Source organism: Thermobia domestica, chromosome 2, assembly GCF_964235325.1.
Source record: "Thermobia domestica chromosome 2, izTheDome1.hap1.1, whole genome shotgun sequence".
Taxonomy (NCBI): Eukaryota; Metazoa; Arthropoda; class Insecta; order Zygentoma; family Lepismatidae; genus Thermobia; species Thermobia domestica.
Window position 1 is genome coordinate 22,791,356 of NC_137455.1, and position 24,994 is coordinate 22,816,349.

General features: G+C 36.1%; 1 protein-coding gene across 3 annotated transcripts in view; it reads right to left on the bottom strand.

Annotated features, from left to right (window-relative positions):
• Positions 1 to 24,994, bottom strand: part of TfAP-2 (transcription factor AP-2) — a 1,022,457-nt gene that overhangs the window by 308,667 nt on the left and 688,796 nt on the right. Inside the window, exon 1 of one of the 3 annotated variants that reach the window (XM_081740115.1) lies at positions 22,803 to 23,793. The exons of the other annotated variants lie outside the window; for them this stretch is intronic. Coding sequence (XP_081596241.1) covers positions 22,803 to 23,012 — 210 coding nt within the window. The 5' untranslated portion in view covers positions 23,013 to 23,793. Of the gene's footprint in view, positions 1 to 22,802; positions 23,794 to 24,994 lie in introns of those variants that run through there. 3 annotated transcript variants of the gene reach the window in all.

Sequence of the window (24,994 nt, forward strand, 5' to 3'; positions counted from 1 at the left end):
ATCCAACCCTCTTCTTACATTCTTTTAAAAGTTAAGTTTTTAAACATGTATAGTACATTCAGCAGAGATTACAATCTCCAAAAAACACACTAACACGAGTAAACTAAACGCTTTACGAATCGTTTACGCGCGTACTGCGCCCAAAAACTATACACGCGTATAGTGACTTCAATGGACGTGTTGACGCGGAACTCACTTGATTCCGACCGACAGAAACTGTAAACTGCCCTCGAGGTAGTCAAGCGACTAACTGAAGAGATTCTGTTGCTCTCAAAAGCAGTCGCTTCTTCGGCAGATTCTCTGCTTCCTGTAGAATATAGCCTCAAGGCTATATAGCTTACATATATGTATACATATGCTTCATATAACAATAACAACTACACAAGAATAGTCATCATGTCTTTCAAAGAAAACGCATCATCATTGATACTTCTTATATAGCGACCAAAACTTTTTTTCCTCTTTTCTCTTACATAATTGGTAAAATTTAAAGCAATTCTATTATTTAACATGGAATTATCCTTTGGGGAAACATATTTATATTGCGACAGATTTTTCTTTCTTTTTAATCTTCCATAAATTTAAATCTGGAATACACTTGATTGGTACTTCGGAACCTACCAATTAAAGAACTATGTGGAATTTTCCTGGAGGAGAAAAAGCTACCGAAAATTGTTCCTGACATGCATAATCAAATATATGGTCCCTCTATTTAAGATTTTAACCTCTCACTTGTTAAAGAGAGGTCTAAAGTCTTGTTTTAAAAGCCTCGCTCAGTTTAAAGTTTAGAAATGACTATCGTCGGTTCCTAGATCATAGATAGACTATAGACTTTTTCAAATTCCTTGTCAGCTTCGTTAGAAATTATTTCTTATTGTTCTACAAGTGTCTTCTGCAGATATACCGGTAGCTATATCCGTCAAATTACTTCTGTATTGCTTGAGTTGATGGTTTTTACATATAAAAATTATAAATTTTTATCATATTTCATTTGACTCAACACTCAAGGAATCTTGAAAGGCTGTTAAGACTCTACACTAAGGGCAAATTAGTGATTGAGGGCAATAAAGAACGTTAAAAATATAGGAAGGGTGCACACTTTATTACATCATGATTGCTGGGGGGCTGCGGTGCCTCAGTGGTAGAGTTCACCTCTGGTGCTTGAGGTCCTTGGTTCGATCCCAGCTCGCGCCAAGCGAGCTTTGTGGTGGACAAACACCGTGTGAAAGGGTTTTCTCGGGGTTCTTCCGCTTCCTCCCACTTTCCTCATTCCACCATTTCACTCATCACCGTTTTCTTTAACCCAGCCGGCATAACCGTGGGACGTAAAACTTACAGATTTCATTTCACGATTTCAGTTTAACCTCGAGCGATTATACATCAAGGCTGAGAGAGAGATTCTGATCATGGTATTGAAATGGTAGAATGGAGAAAGAGGGAAGAAACATGATCTTCGGAGGATCAAGAGAAAATCATGCAGACACACACAGTGTTTGTCCACCACAAAGTCTATTTGGCGCGAGCTGGAATCGAACCAGAGACTTCAGGCACCAGAGATAAACGCTCTAGCACTGAGCCGCAGCAGTCCCCGTTTTGGAAACAATTAGTTCATGTAATATCTCGTTCACTTTTCAATTTTTTTGATGTTTTTCGTTGTCTGTAAGATATTCAGTAAAATTCATCAACATGCTTTTTTTGAATATAGCGTATTATGTTATCTGGTGAACTTAAAAGTTGTGTTTAACTAACATCTTTGTAATTAACATTAAATTATAATGAAGCTATACTCTTAACTCTAGTATTTGGCAGATATCAATCAAAACCAATGTGGATGATTAAACATGCATTCTTAAACGGTCTTGTCAAATATCCTACTTTACAGTACAAAGTCAATATCTTTAAATTTACTTATATTATTGTTCTTATCATTTATCTTAATGATATTAAACAGTTTTAACCAGAGACTCTCTTTAGACATAGATTTTACGTAAAAACTATGGCCAGCCAAACGGCTTTTAAATTAAGTGATGTGTGATCACCGTATGGATTGCCAAAGTTATTGTGTCTCGATTTCTAAACTGTGCCCGAATAGTTCCCCAGTTGTCTCATAACCCCGAGGCAATACCAAATTATGTGATTCTACCAGAAATAGAATGCGAGACTATACGTACCAAAACAGTGCGTTAACCACTCGGCTACACATAAGCACAATTTTACACACACATATACAAAATGTTTATGGGTTTCGGAGACATCAACTACGTAATGAAGTAGGAAAACAATTATATAGACCAGGGGATAAGTAGTTAGGAAATTACTGGAAAGATCGTGGCAAAAATTTGACTTTAAAGTTGTGAAGCTTCCAACCTACCAATTTCTCGTCTGATTATTCGAGGTTTTTACTTTATTCATTCACCTAAAGAGTCAACATTTCTGATTTCTACAAAGCTATTCCTTATGAACATTTTGAAATTTGAGCTCAAGCTCGTGTGGGTTGGGCTCGTTAATTTTTACGGCTCACGTTAGCTCAGGTTTGTAGAAATTCAAGCTCGGACTCACTATTCCTCAATCATTAACTTTATTGGGCTTTGTGATTGCTAAGAAATCGGGATTGCTATACTCAATGTAACTCACACACGCATTTACTCGAGATCACGAACCTCACTGGGGCTCGTGATCATCCATATTCTGGCTCTGACTCACTATTCTCTTATAGGCTCGTTCTCATATAGAGTCGCGCTCAATTATTGACCTCCAGGAGAATTGAGCTAGAGAGCCCCTTATTATTGCAGTAGTCTCTCTAAAACTCAGCATTCGATAACCCAGTAGTCCAGATAACTCGGTCACACCCTGGCGGGACGGAAAAACACATGCATTGCGGAAAACAATAGGACATTACTTGTATTTGTATTTGTACCCTCAACAGAGTATAAAACTCCAGAAGGTTAACATTAGTGTTTATGTCCAGTTAACCAGTAAGAGTAATGATGATAAATAAGTTTAAATGCATACATAAATAAATACATAATAACACGACAAGACAAATAAAATACATTAAGTGTACAAATAAGCCATGAGTCATAGGATTTCCAAAACTTGGTTCCTGAAGTGACGCTCTTTGTTACTGAATATATCCAAAAACACATTCTCTTTACTTATTGCATTGTAAGCAGCACTAATTCTCCAAGTAGGTGACATATACAGTATATTTGTTCTTGCTTTCCGGCAAAAGAATATGTTATTATTTTTTGCACGCGTTTTGAGGGACGGGGCTTGAATAAATAGATTTTGTAACAGCGCTGGACAGTCAATTTTATTATGCAGAAGTCGAAAGAGAAAAATTAAGTCAGTTAGTGTTCTTCTTTGTTCTAACGTCCTGAATTTAAAATTATCAATAAGATTGGTATAGTGTTCAAATTTTGGATAAAGACCGGTCTCTTTGTAGGTAAAATATCTCAAGAATTTACTTTGTAATTGCTCAACTTTCTGGCATTCAGATTTTAAGTATGGATTCCAGATAACTGATGCATATTCTAATTTAGATTTATTTTCAAAAATAAATAAATAAATAAATAAATAAACAAAAGTAGCCAGATTTTGCAAAATCTGCTAGTTAATTTTCATTATAGACAGTTTTATGCCTTCATAAAGTATTTTTCTGAGATCTATCTTATCAGGTAAATTACTGTACAGTGTATGCTCATTAATTTTCATTTTCATGTATAGTAAAGGCTCTAACCCTTTATAAAGTACGTACATTTCCTTTGTTTAAGGGTATTTTGGCAGTTTTTTTTTCTCTGTTGTATTCTCAAGCAATCAATACCTCTGGTGCTTGGGGTCCTGGGTTGAAACCTTGCTCCCGCCAAGTGAACTTTGTGGTGTACAAACACTGTGTGCGTGGGTTTTCTCGGGGTTCTCCCGTTTCCTCTCACTTTCTTCATTGCACCATTTCATTCATCTCTCATCATCACCGTCTCCTTTAGCCTAATCCGCATAACCATGGGACGTAAAACTCAAAGATTTCATTTCATTTCAAGCAACCAATACATATAAGTATACAATACTGTATTTTTGAGGAAACATTCGTATTTATTCTTTTTAACCCTATTCCCAATAACCCGGCATTTTCACAAACTTGGCCACCTTTCGGTCCAAATTAGGCCGAGTTTTCGGAACTCTACTGTAACAATGTATTAGTAATTCTTTAATCTGATAGAAACCAACTCTTTCTATGTTACTTTACCTATATCGAAAATGTCCATTAAATTTTATTGAAGGAAGATTTAATTATGATGATGAAAAAGCGGTATAATGTACACATCCTTAGATGTACTTAGACTTTATCTCAGAGAAGATTTATGACAGCCACATCAACCAAATACTTTCTGCAATCTTTATTGGGAGACAGTTGTTCGTGCTTTATTTGCTGGAACCAGAAAAGCCACGAAACATCTTCTCTCGTGACATTACACCACATAAAATGAGTGACACGTGATGGAGCACACGATATTTCGAGAACTGGAAGACACTCACTCACACACGCAAAAAATTATACATTACTCATGCATCATGCATCATTTGCATATAGGTTGTTGGCTTTCTTAGTAAGCAGTCTTTTCCCAGACTTTTGCTTTCGCATTACATAGTTCCCTAAACGAAAAATACTGTGTATAACATATCTTGCTTGTTTCACTTAGTCCGTGCTTGCACACATATGTACACATAAACTTGTAGATCTACTAAAAGACAACATATTCGCTGTTACCATATAAATATGATTCCGATCAGATACAATTTTTCTTTTTAAAGCCTTTGGTGACAAGGTCCCGGACACGATTTCCGATATTAAAGGATTTGGTCGTTCAATTTAGTCTGAGGTCCATGTCTCATTAGCCTTGGTACTCAAAGGGAAGCTGATCTTAAAAAAAAAAAAATAAAAAAAATAAGCGTAAGCATTGAAACAAAATGATGAATGTATAACATAGTAGAAGAAAATCAATTTTGCCAATGAAAGGTAGTTTGGAACAATGACAAAGGGTAGGACAAGCAACAGCAAGCAGGTCTTGTGTATCTTCTTGGCCTTCTCAACTCTAAATGTTCGTTGGAAGCTTAATGGTCGTCCAAGGACTTCCTTCCTACCGAAAATTTTTATTTACTTCTTGGTATGTACGTCCCCTTTAACTTTGTTCATAAACTGAATTCTGGGTCGTTCACTTGAAAATCTTCCCATAATATACATTTTAGATCAAAGTAAACCACTGTCAATTCACTGCTGAATTAAGGTCTCTCCAAAGCTTCTTCACGTAAAATTTTCTTCCACGGTTAACTCGGTAGTGCTTCTTTGTTTCATCACACCTACTTGTATGAGAATTTCTTAGGTTTCTTCTTGTGTCTTGGTCAAAAGTTGCATTTGTCCATAATCATCATTTTTTTTTTCTTGAAATATTTCTAGCCCACAGTCACTTCAATGTCTGTATTTTCACGATAATACCCGTAATTTCTTTTTGATAAATACCATTCTTTCCCTACTTTTGCAGTGACTTTTAGTACACATCCTTCATTGCATAGTTTGCAATCAGCAAATGGCTGATTTTCTCAGTGCCAATGCCAAAACATGTAGAATATATTCATGTTTGTGTATACCTAGGTATATGCGTTGTAAGCACATTTAGATTTTGCTTTTCATATTATATATATATATATATTATTGCAACTGAGAAGCTTCCATGCTCCGTGGTCTTCTGCTAATCTCTTCGTCTTCAATTACGATTTTTCTGTTTTAATATTACTCATCAATTGTAGCCTCCTTCTCCCCCTCCCTCTCTTTCATGCCACCATAACATAGGCAAGGGCGCCGATCCTGGGGCGCCGGGCTCCCCCCAAAGCTCATGTGACCCCTATTGTAATTATGAATACACAATATTAGGCATAATTAGAATGCAATTTGTCTTAAAATCCTAATATATATACCTTCTGCATCTGAATGCCCCCCTCCAAATTTACAGATAAAAAATGAAATCTTTAAGTTTTACGTCCCATGGTTATGCCGGTTAGGCTAAAGGAGACGGTGATGATGATTAATGAATGAAATGGTGGAATGAAGAAAGTGGGAGGAAACGGGAGAATCCCGAGGAAACCCACGCACACGGTGTTTGTCCACCACAAAGTTCACTTGGCGGGGGCTGGGATCGAACCCGAGACCCCAGCACCAGAGGTGAACACTCTACCACTGAGCCACCGCGGCCCCAATTTACAGATAAATCGGTCCCCTTGAACATAGGTATGTAACATGGCGATCAAGTGCACCCTCACCCGAATTACCCACATCCAAAGTTTCGTCATCTTTCCTTAAGCCGTTTCAAAAACAAAAGGGTGGTGCCGGACTTCTGCCTCACCCTATAGTGTTTCTGCTGCACAACTTGTTAAAAAAAAAATGTGAAATGAGAATTAAGTTTTGGTTCTTCAAAACAAGTATTTAACTAAAAACAAATTGCTGTCTCAAACGACTATAGTAGTATGTGCGCAATAAAATAGGCATGTTAACTTCTTTAAAAAATCTAGAATATACCAATGACTCAAAAAACATTTGCTCCTATTGTTGGGACACATTTTGCAATGTAAGCTTCTTTTTTTTTTCTTTTCTTTTTTAGACTACTACTAAGAGAGTAACAAAAGCCGTAAAGAGTATGAGAATTTTACATTGTATAGACGAAAGAGAAAAAAAGGGTTTTTGGAACAGAAAATGTCAGAAACAAGGAATGCAGCTATATGGATTAGACGTGCAGGAATGTATTCATTGTGTGTTTTGAAAATAAAAGAAAGTAATCTTAATTGTTGAAAGAAACTGTTGCATATGATCCGAAGGACGTCCATTGTATCTGAAAATGCTTTTTTTTTTTTTTTTTGGACTGTCCCGGTTTTAATGTCTTAAATCCTACGCTGCAACAGACACGTGTGTTATCTCATGAATTGTTTCGTACTGTAATGTTCGGGTAGACGATAGTTTTATTGAATAGATAAACGGTATTTTTTCTTCTTAAGCAGGAAGACTAGGCCTCGAATCTCGTAGCCTTAATCCTGAAAGATTGTTTTTCTCAGCTACAGCAAAAGAGTGTTTGTGATAGTTCTTTCAATTACACACATAAGCCATACTCGATTTCTTTCTGATATTTCTTCTGCATTTTTATTACTAATTTGTTCTGCATAAAAAGGATAGATGGGCATATCCAGAAAGTCTTAAATGACATAACACAACAATAAGCTGTACACTGTAAAGACAGAATGATGCAAAACATAGATTTATGAATCAATTTATGCTGGTAGTTGAAGAAACCCGCACTATATATATATATATATATATATATATATATATATATATATATATATATATATATATATATATATATATATATATATATAAAAGGGCGGATCCAAGGGAGGGCTATAGGGGCTATAGCCCTCCCTTGACCCTCAGGTATACACTGGATAAAATAGACTTCAATTCTATTTTACACTGGATAAAGCGGCAAACTATGGTTTAGCCCCTCCCTTGATCATATCCTGGATCCGCCACTATATATATATATATATATATACGCTCTCAAACTCCTATATATACGTATATCTATGTTTAAGAATGCTACAGTACTTACAGCTCACAGATGACGAGAAGAACCCTAAAAGAGGGGTAGCGGGGAAAGGTCAACGACACGGTCAAGTCCATTTTCAGTTTTTGAGGTGTAGCCTATACTTAGATGTCGTCTGCTACTCCGGATAGTTATCTGTGTGCTATTTCGTGGTGTCATTTGAAACCCCCCGTGCGAAAAGTGGGCGAGCCCATACCTACGTCACACTATTTCTGCTAGGGTTCTTCTCGTCATCTGTGAGCTGTACACACCAATTTTTAAAGTGCTAGATGCAGAGTAATCAAGTATTCCCAAACAGCCTCTCGAAAAAATGATTATGCAAGTACCGGAGGTTCTGAAAGATGGATAGTTGGATAGTTCACAACTAATTCCTTAGTGATGTCGTGACCCGACTACGTTTGGTCCTATAGTAGTGGAACTATGGACCTTTAAAGTTCATTTTTTTTACGTCTTCGGCATCCTGTAACTACGAAATTATGCACTTCCATTCCATATGCAGATCCATATTAACTTTTTTTCCTTATATTGATGTGAGTTATCTAAAATGAAATGAAATCTTTAAGTTTTACGTCCCACGGTTATGCCGGTTAGGCTAAAGGAGACGGTGAAGATGAGAAATGAATGAAATGGTGGAATGAAGAAAGTGGGAGGAAACGGGAGAACCCCGAGAAAACCCACGCACACGGCGTTTGTCCACTACAAAGCTCACTTGGCGGAGGCTGGGATCGAACGTGAGTTATCTATTCCCAAAATATTGTGAGAATTCCTTGTAACATCTTGTATGTAACTGTTTTGAAATGAAGTGAAGATCTTTTAGGTTAGCCTCCCATGGCTAAGGGAGGCAACTATTAAGGCAAGTGAACGATGATAGAAAAAAAATTGGTGGAACGATAACGTGGAAGGAAACGGGAGAACCCCGCGAAACCCCATGGACGCAATGTTGGTTCACCACAAACTTACTTGGCCGGGGATCGAAACGGGCACCCCGGCCCAGGCACCAAAGGTAAGGCGCTCTACCACTGAGCCATCGCACATACATTACTTATTGACCAACTTTTCATAACTAGTTCTTGGCCGTTTATGTCTTTAACTGTGTATTACTTGAGTCAAGGTACACAAGGCTGTTTTATTATCTTACTCTTTATTTTTCTCGTATTCAAAGAATAAACACGAAGAAAAAGAAAATATTATCCGCATTTCAAGGTTCTGTTTCTTTGCGATAATCTATAGCAAATAGATTTAATCTCTCGTCTTTTTTTTTTTCCTTTTATTTTCTGTTCGTGCTTTTTATTTGGCTTTCCACAATTAATCACAAACAATTTTTTTTTTCTGTTGACCTTGAAAGACACCAGAGAGAAGGGGAGTGAGGAGGAAGAGGTTGTCTCTATTTGTGGAAATATTAATACTACAACGATACAGAGTACCAAAAATAACCTGGAATAAGCATTATCTTGTTTGTCTTATCAGCAGCAACATACCTCAAGGAATTTCCTTGAATTTCCCTTAAGGAAATAACAATTTCTAACATATTGGAAAATATTAGGAAATTCAAAGGAATAAAGCATATTGGAAAAGAGTAGCAAATTCATTGAAACGACACGTGGTATATAACAGTTTGTACTATCAAAGCTCATCCGGTTTTGACTAAACTTGGCATAAAAGTTGACCTTGGCTTGCTTCGTACCTATGTGTAATTTCCTATGCAGACCCAAGGTTCCCGAATTATTGACCCCAAAGTTGCGCTTCGTCTTAATAAAATTTCATTCTCTCCCCCTCAAAAAACATTAATATTTAGTAGTGTTGTCAACGAGACGACAAGTGTTATTTTTTTATTCGAGACGAGAGATTTAACGCGTCTTGTGGCTACACTAGTTCAACCAAATTTTAGATTTTAAACACTGTTGAGCTCCTTTGTGACTAAATAGTTATCATATGCACCTTTGGCGTGGAGGACCCGAGTACAATTTCCGGCCGGACTCACGTGGTTCGGATCCCACTTTAAGCTGTAGATTCATATCTCACATAGTCTTTCTGCTGAAAGGGACGCTAAAATTCGAAATCAAATCAAATCAATCATTGCTTTAAAAATGAAGTGAAACCTTTGAGTTTTACGTCCCACAGTTATGCCGGTTAGGTTAAAGGAGACGGTGATGATGAAATAATGAATGAAATAGTGGAATGAAGAAAGTGGGAGGAAACAGGAGAGCCGCGAGGAAACCCACGTACACGGTGTTTATCCACCACGAAGTTCGCTTGACGTACCAGGGACTCCAAGCACCAGAGGTGAACGCTCTACCACTGAGCCACCGCGACCCAATCATTGCTTTAGTGTTACGTGTTAGGCAATTTATATTAAACTGAATTTAACTATGAGAAATAAGAAGTTATATACCGTACAGATATATTGACGTAAGATTTTGAAGCTGGGACCTCTATTTTGACGTAACTCAGTGACAGCCTTTGAGGGAAGACAGGGATAAAAAAAAAAAAAAAAAAAAGTTATCGCTACGAGCAAGGGAAGAAAGTTCATCTAATGTAATAATCTAAGATACACAGATTTCTGAAGCCATCTGAAGCTACTAATACTTCCTTAAATTTTCACCGATGTGACATTTCTTAAGTGCCGCCATTAACGTTGACCAAACGTTTTCCCGATTCGTCTCGATGTTTTGCAGAATTCGTCTCGTCTCGATTCTAGAAGAATTCTGTCTCACCTCTATTTTCAGAAAACTTTTCTCTTATCGTTTCGTAAATTTAAGTATAACAATAATGTTCTGATTGTTTTCTTAATTCCATCTAAAAGTTATCAGAATTCTTTCTCGTCACGGGAGGCCCACAAAAGGTGTGATATAACAACATACAAACCATATTTATTATTGAAGTATAATGTGTAATGACTTACATATGTTTCAATATTGATAAATGCTCTTCATTACGTTTGTACATCATCAATTTATAGTTCTTTTACATTATGCATATATATAACACTAAAACAGTTTAAGATCTACGATTTCGGTGAACTAGTGTTGCCTACAAGACTCAAGAAACGATTTCTCTCGTTTTTATTCTCATTGCGGAAACGAAAAGTGAATTACAATTTGTATTGTCTCGTCTCAAATTTGAAATTTTACTTCTCGTCTCGTCTCGTGGGCGACACTAGCCGCCACTGTCATGGCGTTTCACTCTTTTGTAAAGATCCCTTCACTCGTTATACATATCTTCCATGTTTAAGCATTCCATGCCAGCTCTGAAGAGAAATATTTCTTCTGTTCATGCAGACAGGAAAAAAAAAAGAACCTCAAAATGGAATTTTTGGTTATCCTGCACGCAATACTGTTTTTGTGAAATTTTCGACTTGTTTTTTGCCCTTTATTATTACAGATATTATTGGTTTGAGAAGAGAGAGAGGAAAAAAAATACAATTTTCTTCCCATTTGTTTGTTTCACCCTTCTCCTCTCTCTCTCTCTCGTCCATCGCTCCCATTCTTCAGTAGTCATTGTACTTGACGTGAAAATTACTCGCAGATGCAAAGTGATAGGTCAAGGTCACCACGCAGCACATTCCTTTCCACAAGGTGGCAACTTACTTAACTGGCAAAGGAAGAATCATCTCGAAAGCACACAAATACAGACTTCAGTAGTTACTATAGGTTGTTTTTCAGTAAGAAGGGAAAAAAAAAGAAAGAAATGAAATGAATTTCTGTGGCTGGCCAGTGAAATCACAAACAAAACTCAACGAACCAAATATAAATTGCAAATGGAGGTTCCTGCATTGATTACTTTACTTAAATATGTATATAAATACGAGGGTGTTTCCAGAAGTTTCCGCTCTGTCATAACTATGGGAAGTGATAGAAAGAAAACAAAGGTGTTACTCATCAACATAATCTCCCTTGGCTTCAGTACACTTTCCAAATCTTTTGATTAAGAGTCACAAGTCATCTAGTGGCTTTCCGTTTTCAGCTGTTTAAAAACGCGAAAATAAATGCCGATTTTCAAAATGGCTCGAAATCGAAAGCAGATAAGTGAGTCGTGATAACGATTTCTCATGTAAAATAATATTGTCTAGGGCGCTCTTGTTCCACATTTTGATTATCTTTTATCTATTTGAAGATATCACATAATTACTGTAAAATTAGCGGTATTTTAATTTCGCCGGGATGAAGATTCTTAACATGTGGTGGACATGGTGGCTCAGTGATAGAGCGCTTACTTCCGGAGTATGGGGTTCCTGATTCGATCCCCGACCAAATAAGTTCGTAGTGGACAATATCGTGTCCGTGGGTTTTCTCGGGATACTGCCGCTTCCTCCCACAATTTCATTCCACCAATTTTTCCATTATAATTTACTGCCTTAATCATTATTCGTCTCCTTTAGCCTAAAGAGTATAATCCTAGGACGTTAAACTGGAATATTATATTTCGTTTTCAGATTTGATTAACGTGTGTGTCCCCAATTTACATAAAGGGTGGACCATTTATTTTGATACTCCCTCGTAACGTTTAAACTAGCTTACACTAGTTAAATGGCATTACATAAGATCATTAAATATTTCAAATCTAAAAGGGAAAAGGAAAACATACAATGCTACACTCGCCATGCAATGTTACAAACTAAGGACGCAAGAGTATCAAAAACATTCAAATTTTGATGACCTCTACAGCAGTGATATCGCAAATAAGACAGAATGTACACTCATGTCCAAAATTATTGTCTCATGTCTATAAATATGTTGTTGTAGGAATATAATTTGATAACGAACTTGCCCGGTATTTCTAATAATGTTAGTATGTGTATAATCGGCAAAGACATGTATGTGGCAAATTTCATGTCAAAAGACCAGTAAATAAGAACAATAAAACGAAAATGAAATTCTCCTGTTCATTTAGCAACATTTTATTCTTCTCATTATAATTTTCGTATTTATAATTCTTTTTCTATGAAATTTACCACAAATATACATTTCCTGAAAATACACATAGTCGTACCCTGCAAAAACATTATCAAATTATATTCTTACAAGAAGACAGTTATAGATATGCGACAATAATTTTGGACATGAGTGTACATCCAAAGTACTTCAGAGTCTAATACTATGATTATGATATGACGAAAGTTAAAAACAACTGAAAATTTGACTTTTTAAAAGTCTTTATTTTGAAAACACTTAGGTAACTACTTCATCCAATTGCACATACGACTTTTAATACACATCAAGATCACATGCAAGATCAGAATGTATTTTATTCTTTTAATACACATCAAGATCACGTGCAAAACCAGAATGTGTTTTATTCTTAATATTCAGTAGAATTTGTATGTTATTCTTAATATTCAGTAGAGTGTGTATTTTATTCTTAATATTCAGTAGAACTTTTTATTTTAGCCTTAATATTCAGTACAAGTACTTTATTCTTAATATTCAGTAAAATTTGTATTTTATTCTTAATATTCAGTAAAACTTGTATTTTATTCTTAATATTCAATACAAGTATTTTATTCTTAATATTCAATACAAGTATTTTATTCTTAATATTCAGTAGAACTTGTATTTTAGCCTTAATATTCAGTACAAGTATTTTATTCTTAATATTCAGTAGAATTTGTATTTTATTCTTAATATTCAGTAAAACTTGTATTTTATTCTTTATATACAGTATTTTATTCTTGTATTTTGTTCTTAATATTAAGTAATGCTTCAGTGCAATGGAGCAAATAGCACGCATCTCTCTGATAAAGCCATCGAATTTCTGATGTTGGCCCTGCCGAGAATCATTTGGCAACTAAGTAGATTGCCTGATTATACGAGGTATAGAATTGTTTTTTTTTTTTTTTTTAAAGTAACTACGGAAAAAGAACGGCAACAGAAACCGATGTTTTACACATTAACCAATTAAAAAAAATCAACAACTATCGTTACCTGTAATAGCACACAGTTAACCTATTCCGTGGGTGTATTTCTAAGACAGATGTTCTTGTGAAATATTTGTGTCATGTGTGGTGGCTAATCTCTGAAAATCAAAGCTTCGAAGAATACAGACATTTTCTGTATACATATATGAGCTGTGTAGCTTGAGAACACAGACGGCGATTGTAATACAATCGTTTCGTACGTACTGCACTAGAGACGAAGCGAAAAACACTGTTTTTATATTCTTGTTGCTAACGTATTCGAATTGCTCTGCTAATGAATTCAACAAAAATTTAGTACCGTAAGTTTAACACCGCCTGCATTTTTTTGAATTAACCCTAAGTGAATTTAGGTAGTACTAAAAAATTCTTTCAGCTATTGTTCGTTGTATTTCTAGCTAACGACAAAAGAGTGTCAATGTCTTTTGTTGTACTCCCGTTGCCGTCCCAGGTCTCTTCATATATCGTCTTTTCTGACAAGCAAATGGAAAGATGCATATAGTTAAATACTAAGATCTTATTGTGTTAAAGCAAAAATATATTTAATCACTAACAGATAATTAACTGTGAAACCTTTTCTTTATATTTTGCAAATTAAAAGAGTAATATTCAACATGTAAAGAAATGAATAAACGAATTTTGAGATATTAATTCTTACGCCAAACAGAAAGTAGATCTAATAAACAAGAGTGGGAAAAGCAGATCTTATACAGTGTGTCTCAAAACAGCACCGATAACGTTAGGGAGGTGATCCCTGACACTAAGATAAGACAAAAAGTATAGACCAATCTGGGTGCAGAAATCCGTCATTTCGGAGTTAAAGGCTGCCGAAAACATGAAAAAAAAATGAAATTTAAAGGTTCATAGCTCCAATAATATGGGACTTACCGTAGTCGGATCAAGAGTTCACTTAGGAACTAGTATGTGCCCTGTCTAAATATCCATATTTCAGAATCTTGTGGTACCTCCACAACAATTTTGTTGCTGAGTAGGCCTACTTCAAATTATATGCTCGTAGCCAAACTTCCTCTATAAAAATTGTTGCGTGAGTACAAAAATGTATTGTCTCTAGGCTGCATACCGCTATAGGCTCCGATCTATTCAGCCTAGTTGTTAATTCGGGCCTGAAGAGGAAGCCAAATATGCCTCTCTAGACTGCATACTGCTATGGGCTCTGGCCTACTAGCCTAGTCACTAATTCGAGCCTGGAGAGGGAGCCAAATATGCCGTCTCTAGGCTGTATGCTTTTGGCTACGGCCTTCTCAGCCTAGAAATTAATCTGAGCCTGAAAGCGAGCCAAATATGCCGCATCTAGGCTTCCATTTAACCCAAGCTTCAACCTTCTCAGCTTACTGATTAATCCGGACCTAAAGTGTCTATATTATTGACAAACGAACGTAAGGAGGGAAAATTTTTCACCAACTCTGTAAAGTATACAAACATAATTCGAATGAGTTGTCATTATTATCCACATTTTCCCATGAAGTTACTCTTTTTTCATAACAACTCGTACAGTATTACATACGTTCATTGACAAGAGAAGGCGGAGTTCCATTGAGAATTGAAGATAATAGACTAACATGATGAGTGTGTGGGGAAACATTTTCACTAAGCCAACGAGGGAGAGAACGTTATTATTGTCTGAATTACATGAAACAGTGCAACACGTCTGGGAAAATGACAAGACAAGGTCAAGGTTTAGTTCTCACGTGCAAAACTTAGAAGCACGTGACTTGGTTCTGTTCTTCATTTTTCATAAAATTTCCACTTTCCTTCTCCATATATATAAATCTCTATTTCTTTTATAATTTCCTTGTCAAGAATAAAGATTAGGAAATTTTTGTCAGTGGAAATTTTGTCTTAATGTATGACCAGTCATTTACATTTATAAACTATTAGCAAATAAATAAATAAATAAAACTGATTCGCTTCTTAAGAGCACTGACTCACGGATAGGGCCAAACTTACAGAACGTTTTTCTGAAGGGGTTACTTACAGTTAGGGCTCATTTTTAGTTCTTGTGTTTTGCGAAGGGGTGACGTACAGTTAGGGCTCAGTTTAAGGATTAGGATTTAAATTTATGGGCTTTCGGCACCTATGGCCATGTTAGCCTGTTACGCATGAGGGATGAGGTCACTCGACGATCACATTATCCGAGGAAAGGGAAGGAAGAAAGGATTGAGGAAGGACGGAAGCTTCCTGGGACCTGTATGTTAGGTACCATTCCGGCATTTACCTGTTGTGAATGAGAAAAACCCAGGAAAATCTCACTCAGGATCGCTGGCCTTTAAAAGGCTTTTATACATTTTCTGGAATCGAACCCGGGACTGCTCGCACCAAAGGCGAGAACATTAGCGACTACGCTACGCGGGGCCATGGGATTCAATTTAAGTTATTGTGTTTTGCGTCCTGATGTAATACCAAGGCTATGAATGATGGAAATACTGTTAGTGTGAACTACAAACTTTGAGCTAGGCTTGAATTTGGTGCAGCTGGCAGTAGGGCCACTCATGAAACGAGACGTGATGTGACATTCGTGATGAAATATGAGACGAGACAGAGCTCTTTCAACAGAAAGGAATACTTTCCAAGACTAGGTGTCATTTTCATGAGATCATTTCGAGATAAGACAGCCTAAATTTTTGCTCCGTAGGAAAATCTACTTAACAAGTGCATAGACCATCAATCCTTAAAATACAAGCCATTCCCTAGTACATTATCTCGCTTCCAACAGAACAGGGTTACAGGACCACCCCACCAGCCCCGGCTACTTACTGCTAAAAATGATATGAGAGGATGAGGGCAAACTTTACCAGCTAGATGGTTAGCATTCGCGACTTATGTGTGTGAGAACAGGATTCGATCCCGGGAACGTAACTGATTCGAATTGTACATAAAACTGTAGATCCAAGTCTCATATAGACACAGTATTTAAAAAAAATCACGAAACATACAAGAACCATTATTTCAGGACAGAATTGCGTACGCCTTTGATTTCTTAAAAAAAAAAAATGTTTTGGAAAAATTTCGGTATACATCCGTGCTAATCTGAGTTTATATATATATTACTTGTTTTGAATAAGACATCTCCTCTTATTGACAGAGGCGAAAAATACGGGAATTTGTTTCTCCAAAGTATGGCTGAATTCAATATTAGCTGACAATATACCAACTGTAACCTAATACAAAAAATTATTGATTTTAGAATGTAATGTTGTTGTTTGTTTGCTTAAGTTTAGTGTTCCTTTTCAACACTAATGTTACATGAAATGGGAACCACAATGCAACTATTCCTTCTCTTGGGACCATGCGTACTGCACTTTCTGACACAATTCATGTGTTTACGTGTTTACATCCTCATGTCATTGTACTTTTCATTTACAAACGATCTTGGATGAACTTAAAGTCAACTTCATCTGCTGAGACTGAAAAGAATGTTCGTTTTTTTCTTTTTCTTCCATACCTGTTCTCGTAAAACAGGAAAGAAAGGGGGAAACGCACGAAAAAGGTATGATATATAAACAAATAAAACAAAAACACGGGTAAATTACTCAAGAAGGGGAGAAATGGCTGAAGCTAAGTGAGAAGAGGGTTGGTAGCTGCGAAGCTACCACGCAAGTCACTTGAAAGGGTCAGGAATGTGACTTCGTGGTTGGCTACTGAGGAAAAACTCCCTCACGCTAGACGTTGCCTCACTCTCTCACAGACTGAAATGGAAGCCACTTGATATAAAACAACAACCTGTTGATGCTGCTGTTGTTAATGATTATAAGAAATCATTTACTGAGCTGATTCTTGGTGAACAACTAGAGAAATTCTTAACTATGTACTTGGAACAATCCATAAACACTAATTAAAAACGGATTACTATCTACTTAATAATACAGAAGTGACATATTTGATATTTTTATTTCAGAGATAAGAATTCTGTGACGTGTTTGGTGAAATTTTGCAAAATAAATTTAGATCTGGTTTATGTACCAATTCATATATTAGAAGCTCGTTGTAATACTTCAAAATACGTATTTCTTTAACGAGTTCGTACAGTTAAAATAGACAAAATGGATGTGACCGGCCACATAGGGCAAAATATGAATGTCTATAAAAATGAAAATGTCAAATCAATTTTTAAAAAAGAGAGAGAAAACGGAAGTATCATCATCGGTTTCACGAATGTTTATTACATGAATTCAAATGCTCTTGAGAAAACAATACATTTCTTTAGACTTACTAAGCAAAACAAATTGTTTCTTAATGATTTCAGATAAACTATCATTCCTCTCAATATAATTATTTTTTTAATGTGTCAAACAGCAGCGTCATTTACGCTTTGCTTGGAGAGGGAAGGATCATGATATTAGTAGTTTCATGAATCTGTCACACACACACACACACGCATATATATATATATATATATATATATATATATATATATATATATATATATATATATATATATATATATATATATATATATATAGTGGCGGATCCAAGGGGGGCTATAGCCCCCCTTGACGCTTAGGTTTACACTGGATAAAATGGGCTTCAATACTGCTTTACACTGGATAAAACAGCAAACTATGGCTTAGCCCCTCCCTTGATCATATCCTGGATCCGCCACTCTCGGAGATTAAGGAACAAATATGTCCCCTTATTATGCCCCAAATGGCACCACTGATGTCAAATTTAACGATGTTTAGTGAAAGAGCCCTGCACTGTGCACGATATAAAAATGAACTTGAAAATTCGCCAATTAACCAATTCATTTGTCGATTGTTTAATTGGTGTTTGATTAAAGGTTTTGTGAGTTATTAAGTTGACACTAACGAGTGTTTAATGTTAAAACAAACTGGGCCTTATGCAAAGTCGTTTTGACGTATGATTAGCGTCATACTAAAGGCCTGACTACTGCAGGAAACATATATTAATCGAACTTTTTACTATTGTACTAATAACGCGTCAGAACGACTCTCCATAAGGCCCATTATATTTAGTGCAAAGTTATACTATCATAGGTCTATTTAAAATCATTCTTATATCTTGTATTTAACGTTCAGATGACGAATACGAAATTTGCTGATTTTTCTACATGTTAAGATGCATATTTTTAAAGTTATATATAGATTTTAATCGCTTAGTGAACTTGAATATACAGGGTGTTTCAAAACAACACCGACAAAGTTTAGGAGGTGGTTCCTGACACCAAGACGAAAAGTATAGACCAATTGGGTGCACAAATGCTTCCTTTGTGAATTATAGGCTGCCGAAAACATGATAAAATGAAGTTTAAATGTCCATAGCTTCAAAACTACGGGACATACGGTGGTCGGGTCAAGCCTTCACTTAGGAATTAATATGTGCGCTATCCAAAATAGGAGGCCGTTTCGCTACGGGCTTATAATTTGAAGTACTCACAAACTCCCTCTATAATAATTGTCGAGTGAATACTGCAGGATTCTGATATTTGGACAGGGGTCATACTAGTTTTACGTCCTACGTTTATGCTGGCTAGGTTAAAGGAGACGGTGATAATGAGAAATGAATGAAATGGTGGAATGAAGAAAGTGGGAGGAGACGGAAGAACCCCGAGGAAATCCACGCACACGGTACTTGTCCATCACAAGCTTACTTGGCCGGAGATCGAACTAGGGATCCTACGTACCAAAGGTAAGAAGTGCTCTACCACTGAGCACCTGACCCCCTATATATATATGAGTCCAAGAATTGGGAGATTATTGCTTCGTTACAGTTAATCACTTTCACGCATCAATAAATATTTCTCAGATATAATGGCATTCTTGTCCACTTACCATATACTGTGTCAGGGGCGGATCCAGGACGGACTTCTGGGGGGGGGGGCGGTAGGTCGTAAAACTGCTACTTAGAGCTTCTTTTAAGAGCTCTCGGGTGGGTTTATAATAAAACCCACCCGAGAGATATAAATAAAAGAAGTTCCTCTAAGTAGCAGATCTACCCCTCCTGACCGCCCCTGTACTGTGTTGCTAGGAAACCAAAATGTTCCTGGAGAGTATTTCATTCTTGGTGAACTAACTTTCAACAATAAATAAAAGAAGGACATTTGGTATAATTGCTCTATGTAAAATTACAGTATTGTGTACAGAAGATAACGGATCACAGGTTGAGTAGAGGTTCATAGGACCAAATCCTTCTCAGTACTTCAATAATTATTAAAAGCATTGCTTAAAGTTTTAACAAAAGGAAAAAACAAATCCATGCTTCCTTAAGCCTATTACAATTCAATATATGGTGAGTTACATGTTCAATCCCCCATTGAAATCACCATGACTATGGCCACAAGCACACCTGCTGGATGGAAACCCAACTTCCACCTTGGAACCAACAAAGGAACAATTGTTCCTTCCGTTGCGTTCTGATCTACTTTCTCTTCTTTTCGTCTTCTTTTTTTCTTTCGTTCTTACGATTGTAATGTGTAGAACATGGACGTGGGGGTAGAAAGAATACGAAATAAAACCTATACATTAAAAGGAGGGAATTTCGTAATAGTTTCAACGTCATCAAGAGCAGGCTGTATGTGTGTGTGTATGTGGAAATTTTATTTATCTAACCGTTGTCGCTGTTATGTCATTGCATATTGGAAATCTGACAACTTTGTTTTTATTAGTTTTAGAAGATTAATACTTTAGTCTTTATATCACAAATATTTATCGGTAATTTGTACAGAGACAGAAGTAAAGATTTAAATTATAAATACAATCTCCCTCTTTGTCCCTGTAATTCGATTTTTTCCTCATCGATTACTTTCCATTATCATACAATACCTCAATTGGTATTTCATTAGAAAATCTGGCTTCAGGCTAAGTGCGTTACATGATATTAGTGCGGTAAAAAAAATGTGTCATAGGAGGTATGTTAATAGCAGTTATATATGATGATGTAACACACACAAAAGATAAGCCTATATTTAAAAGAACATTTTACCGCCACTAATTACTTATTTTCTGACATTGTGTATGTTCTACAATTAAAAATCTACAGCAGTCACCTCATTAAAATGAGAGACATGCTATATGCTATATTTTTAATTATTAAAAAAATTTAAAAAAAGAACAATAATTTACCATATAACATATTGTTCAATATTTGACGTCAACAAAAGATCTAATTTAAACGTGATTACACAGATAATGAGAAGATTAATATGATTAAAATGAATGGTTATAAAGCAACGGGGACAATTACGTTTGTATTTGAAAATGGGATTTCATATGTGGACAACAATATTATGTATTATACAGTCTCTGGTTTGGACGAGTCAGTTGTGTTTACAAAAACAGCTGGCGACAAAGTACTCAGATTCATCTGTCTTCTTTCATAACCATTTTCATCAATTTTTTACTTTAAAATTACAAAACAATTGTTTATAACAAAATTTAAGTGGTTGGAAGTGTATAACATGGACTTAGGTCTGCGCCAGAATATAGAAAATATTGATTGGCGTAAAGAAAGCAAAAAGACAAATTGCTCGATAATATTTCTTCTCAGTATTCTTTAATTCGTTTTATAAATCACAATAATTCTAAATATTCTTTTGTGTTCTGAAATGCTACATTCTTGCATTACAGAAAAAAAAACTTTCCAAATTGCATTTAATTCCATTATTACTTATAAGACAAGAACGATCATTTAACTGTGCAAAATATTAAAGAAACTTAGACAGTGTGCATACTAGATATTTTTATATTGTGAAACTATGTGCAATTCATTTGTTAGTGATGTTATTCATCATCCAATCAAGCAACTTGTTCTCTCATTGATTAGAAATCTTTTAATGTAAGAATGTATAAATTCTGTATATTTTAAAGTTTCTAAATCTGAAGAACACATTTTATTTTTTAAATTATCAATAACTACATCAATGTAGCACTAAACTAATAATTTTTATGTTGTAAATTCCGATTCCATTAATTATTTCTAATATCATCGTTAAGTATATAGGAGTTTTCTTTTTATCTTCTAACAACGAGTTTTTAATAGTAAATTAGATAAGATACTGCTCACCCCATACTTGTATGATATCTGCCACTTTCCAAATTTGATTTCACTAATTACTGGTTGGCTGTGTTTGGTATCTCTAAAATTCATTTTAAAAATGGCTTCCCAGAGAGTTAGAATTTCCTTGATTTGAAACATTATTGCTTTCCTTTAGAAAATAAGAAATGAATATATTTTGTATATAAATATATCTACTAGAATAATTGAAATGCTTGAACTTTCAGGTATTTCTTTCCCCTCCTCATCCCTCGACTTTTAAATGTCCTTATAAAAAAAAGAAAATCAATACAAAAAGTCTGTTACACGATAGCATTATTACTTTGTTAATTTTTCATTCTTTTCTCTGAATCTTCATTGCAAATAATGCAGAATCAATACATTCTTCACTTACTAAAGGCATTTTCTAAACAACTGTGTGTCCCTACGCAATGAAATCTTCGTTAAGAAAACGTTCTTCACGTTTCTTTGTACAAAGCAGTAACGAGCAGTGAATCAGGGTATGAAAGAGGAAGCTAACAAACCACCTGTGCTCACCATTTGGCAAGCGAGATCATTTATGATCATATCATCCCTTTCTCTGTCGGAAAAGAACGCAACAGCTTTCTACGAACTCTTCTGATTCAGTAAATGTGACTCATAGGGAAATTTAAAAAACACACAAGAATTTAAATGTATTCCAAAGAAAATCAAACGCTTATATGTAATACACGTTACATGTGTTAATTGTTTGAAATCGTTGCCTAGACAGTCTTGTTTATGTGAAGCTTTAGAATGTTGAAAATGTCTGCACTCACAGCCTTTACCGCTGCTCGTTCTCACAGACTGGGTTTGAATAACCAGCGACTCCGTAGTTTATAGCAGCCAAGGTTCCATCCCTTACCTTTAGGCAATCGGCTGGAGAAGCTAGCTTCTAAAGGAAAGCAACACAGTCATACTGGCCCCCGAGCAAATTAGGGAATACCAAAGCCCAAGAATCGAGAGACAGTGTGTGCAAAGGTACCCACGGGCTACAAAATAAAGAGATTCCTTCTGTCCTTCCCCTCCAAGACAACCTATCATGTATTTTTTTGGTCTTTCTTCTCAAGATGCAACAAAATAAAACTAATCATGCTGGAATGATTTCAACAAAACTCCTCTGGAGAAATTGGCTACCATTCTCATTATTAAGAAGTAAATTAAAGAAAGCTAAGACAAAATTTCTTATTTCTTACCTCTGATACATCTTGTACATCATCTGGTGATACATCTGATCCGCATTCGCCTTCGTCACCGATAAGCACAAAAGCCACATCGTTATTATTGGCAGTATTTGCTTGTTTTCTCGGTGACAATGCATCCCCGTCAGTATCCTCGGTAGATTCTCTTTTTTGTCCAGCCGTCGTTGGACTATCAGGTCCTCCTAACGGGCTTAGTTGGGCCATATCTAAGCCCGTTGTCTGTGTTAGTATTATGATGATGGTTTAAGAAAACCAGCAAATAAACAAGAAATCACCACGTAAAATAACGCGCACAACGACCGATTAACAATAATAACAAAATAGTAACGATAATAAAACATAAAAACACAAACGTTATTGCTTAGTTTCTAAGTTGGTGGCGGCAAGACACTCTCTCGGTACACGAAATATAAACAGCCTCAAGGCGGTTTGAGAGCACAAACACGAGGAGGCGCAAGGTGCCTGCGAGTGAAAAGACGGTCGGGGCAGGTGCTTTTCCAAGATGGCCGCTCCTTCTCCAGCAACGATTCTCACCTTGCCACGTCAGGCAACCTTGAAAAAAACCCCGCGCGCGCGTTTTCCCCTCTCTTCAAGTCCTTTTAGCTGGCTATAGTTTGTCCGCTGGTTGCCTTCTTCGTACAAGAAACGATACACACCATCGCAATACATTCGAAGTATATTTTACACATACATTCTTCTTGTCTCCATCTTTTCCCCTTCCCCTACGTCACATACGAACATATACACACAAATACTCGTCTTGTCCACGTTCAGCTTCTACTTCTTCACCCAACAGTACTTACTACCAGCACCAGCTAGCCACAGTAGAACGACTGGTACCCTCCGGCCAAAAAGGAAATATAATAAGTGAAGTCAAGAAAGATCTTACTAAAGCCGTAGCTAGCAGACGAACCAACACAATGCAATGGTTCACTGGCATCAGGGAATGAAGGGCTTACAAATGCGTCTCTGCAAGGCTCTTGGGTATTTCTTCAGCGGACTACATGGTGCTTGAGTCTTCGCGATGGCTTCTTGATTAGCTTTAGCCTCGGCTGGAGCTAATTGTTATTCCAGTCTTGTCTCTTCTTCGCCTCTTTCGACTCGTGGCCTGTTGTCGGGTCTGCATGGAATGGAGGCAGCCAGCAGTTTGCGTTCAATCTGTTTTATGCATTGCGGAAACGTATGTTTCTTCTTGGCCACATTGAGCCCATATGAAAGATGTAGTCAGCATAATTCCTTCACAGTTCTTCTCCTTGAGGAAAGAAATAGTGTTAAAAAATTACCACTCAAAAACGTGCAAGGTGCGTAATAAAGATAAGATTTGATGATGAATGCTAATGCTTCTCTATGCTTCTTCTCGAGTTCAACAGATGGTCTTGATGCACAAGTGTTATGTGCCCTCAATGAGAACAGTTGAACTGAAGCAAATAAATACTAGACTAAATTTCACAGTATTGTTTTGTTTACACTTGTTAATATATACCAATGTTGCAGATTTAGATCCCGTCTTCAAAATGAGTGGCACAAATACCTGAGGTGTTATTTTTTCATTCATTAGCGAAGCTAAGTCATACAAATTTAACACTCGTTTTAGCAATAATAGCAAATATTTGTTTATCCATTTTATCAGTATATGACGAAGTAAGTGCGTTAGAGAAATGGATTGTGTATAAAATATAGATTATAGTTTCAATGATTATTTCTCAGTATGTAACCAATATAAATGAAGGCTTGCTATAGAAAACAATGTAAGTGCCAAAAGCAATAGTTACTGTAACAGTAGAAACAAAAAGATTGTAAATGGTGCCCAAGCGTCACAAAATAGAAAAATACTACTGCTTAGAAGAAATACAACCTAACATATAACGAAGTATGAAAATCTAACTAAGGCATAAATATATTTAAAAATAAAATAAAATAAGTGAAACAATTTCAAGGGGGCACTTACATTGTTTTCTACAGTGAGTCTTAAAATATCAAATCATTGAGCGAGGTTGGACTCACCATTATGAACCATTTAAATCATTGGCTGATAACGAAGTTGAACTTGTTTATAGTTATTTTAAAACTTTATACGGGTCAAAATTACGTCAATTGAAATGAAATGAAATCTTCCAGTTTAACGTCCTGCAATTATGCCCTTTTAGGCCAAGGAAGACGATGATTAAGGCAAATGAATTATGATG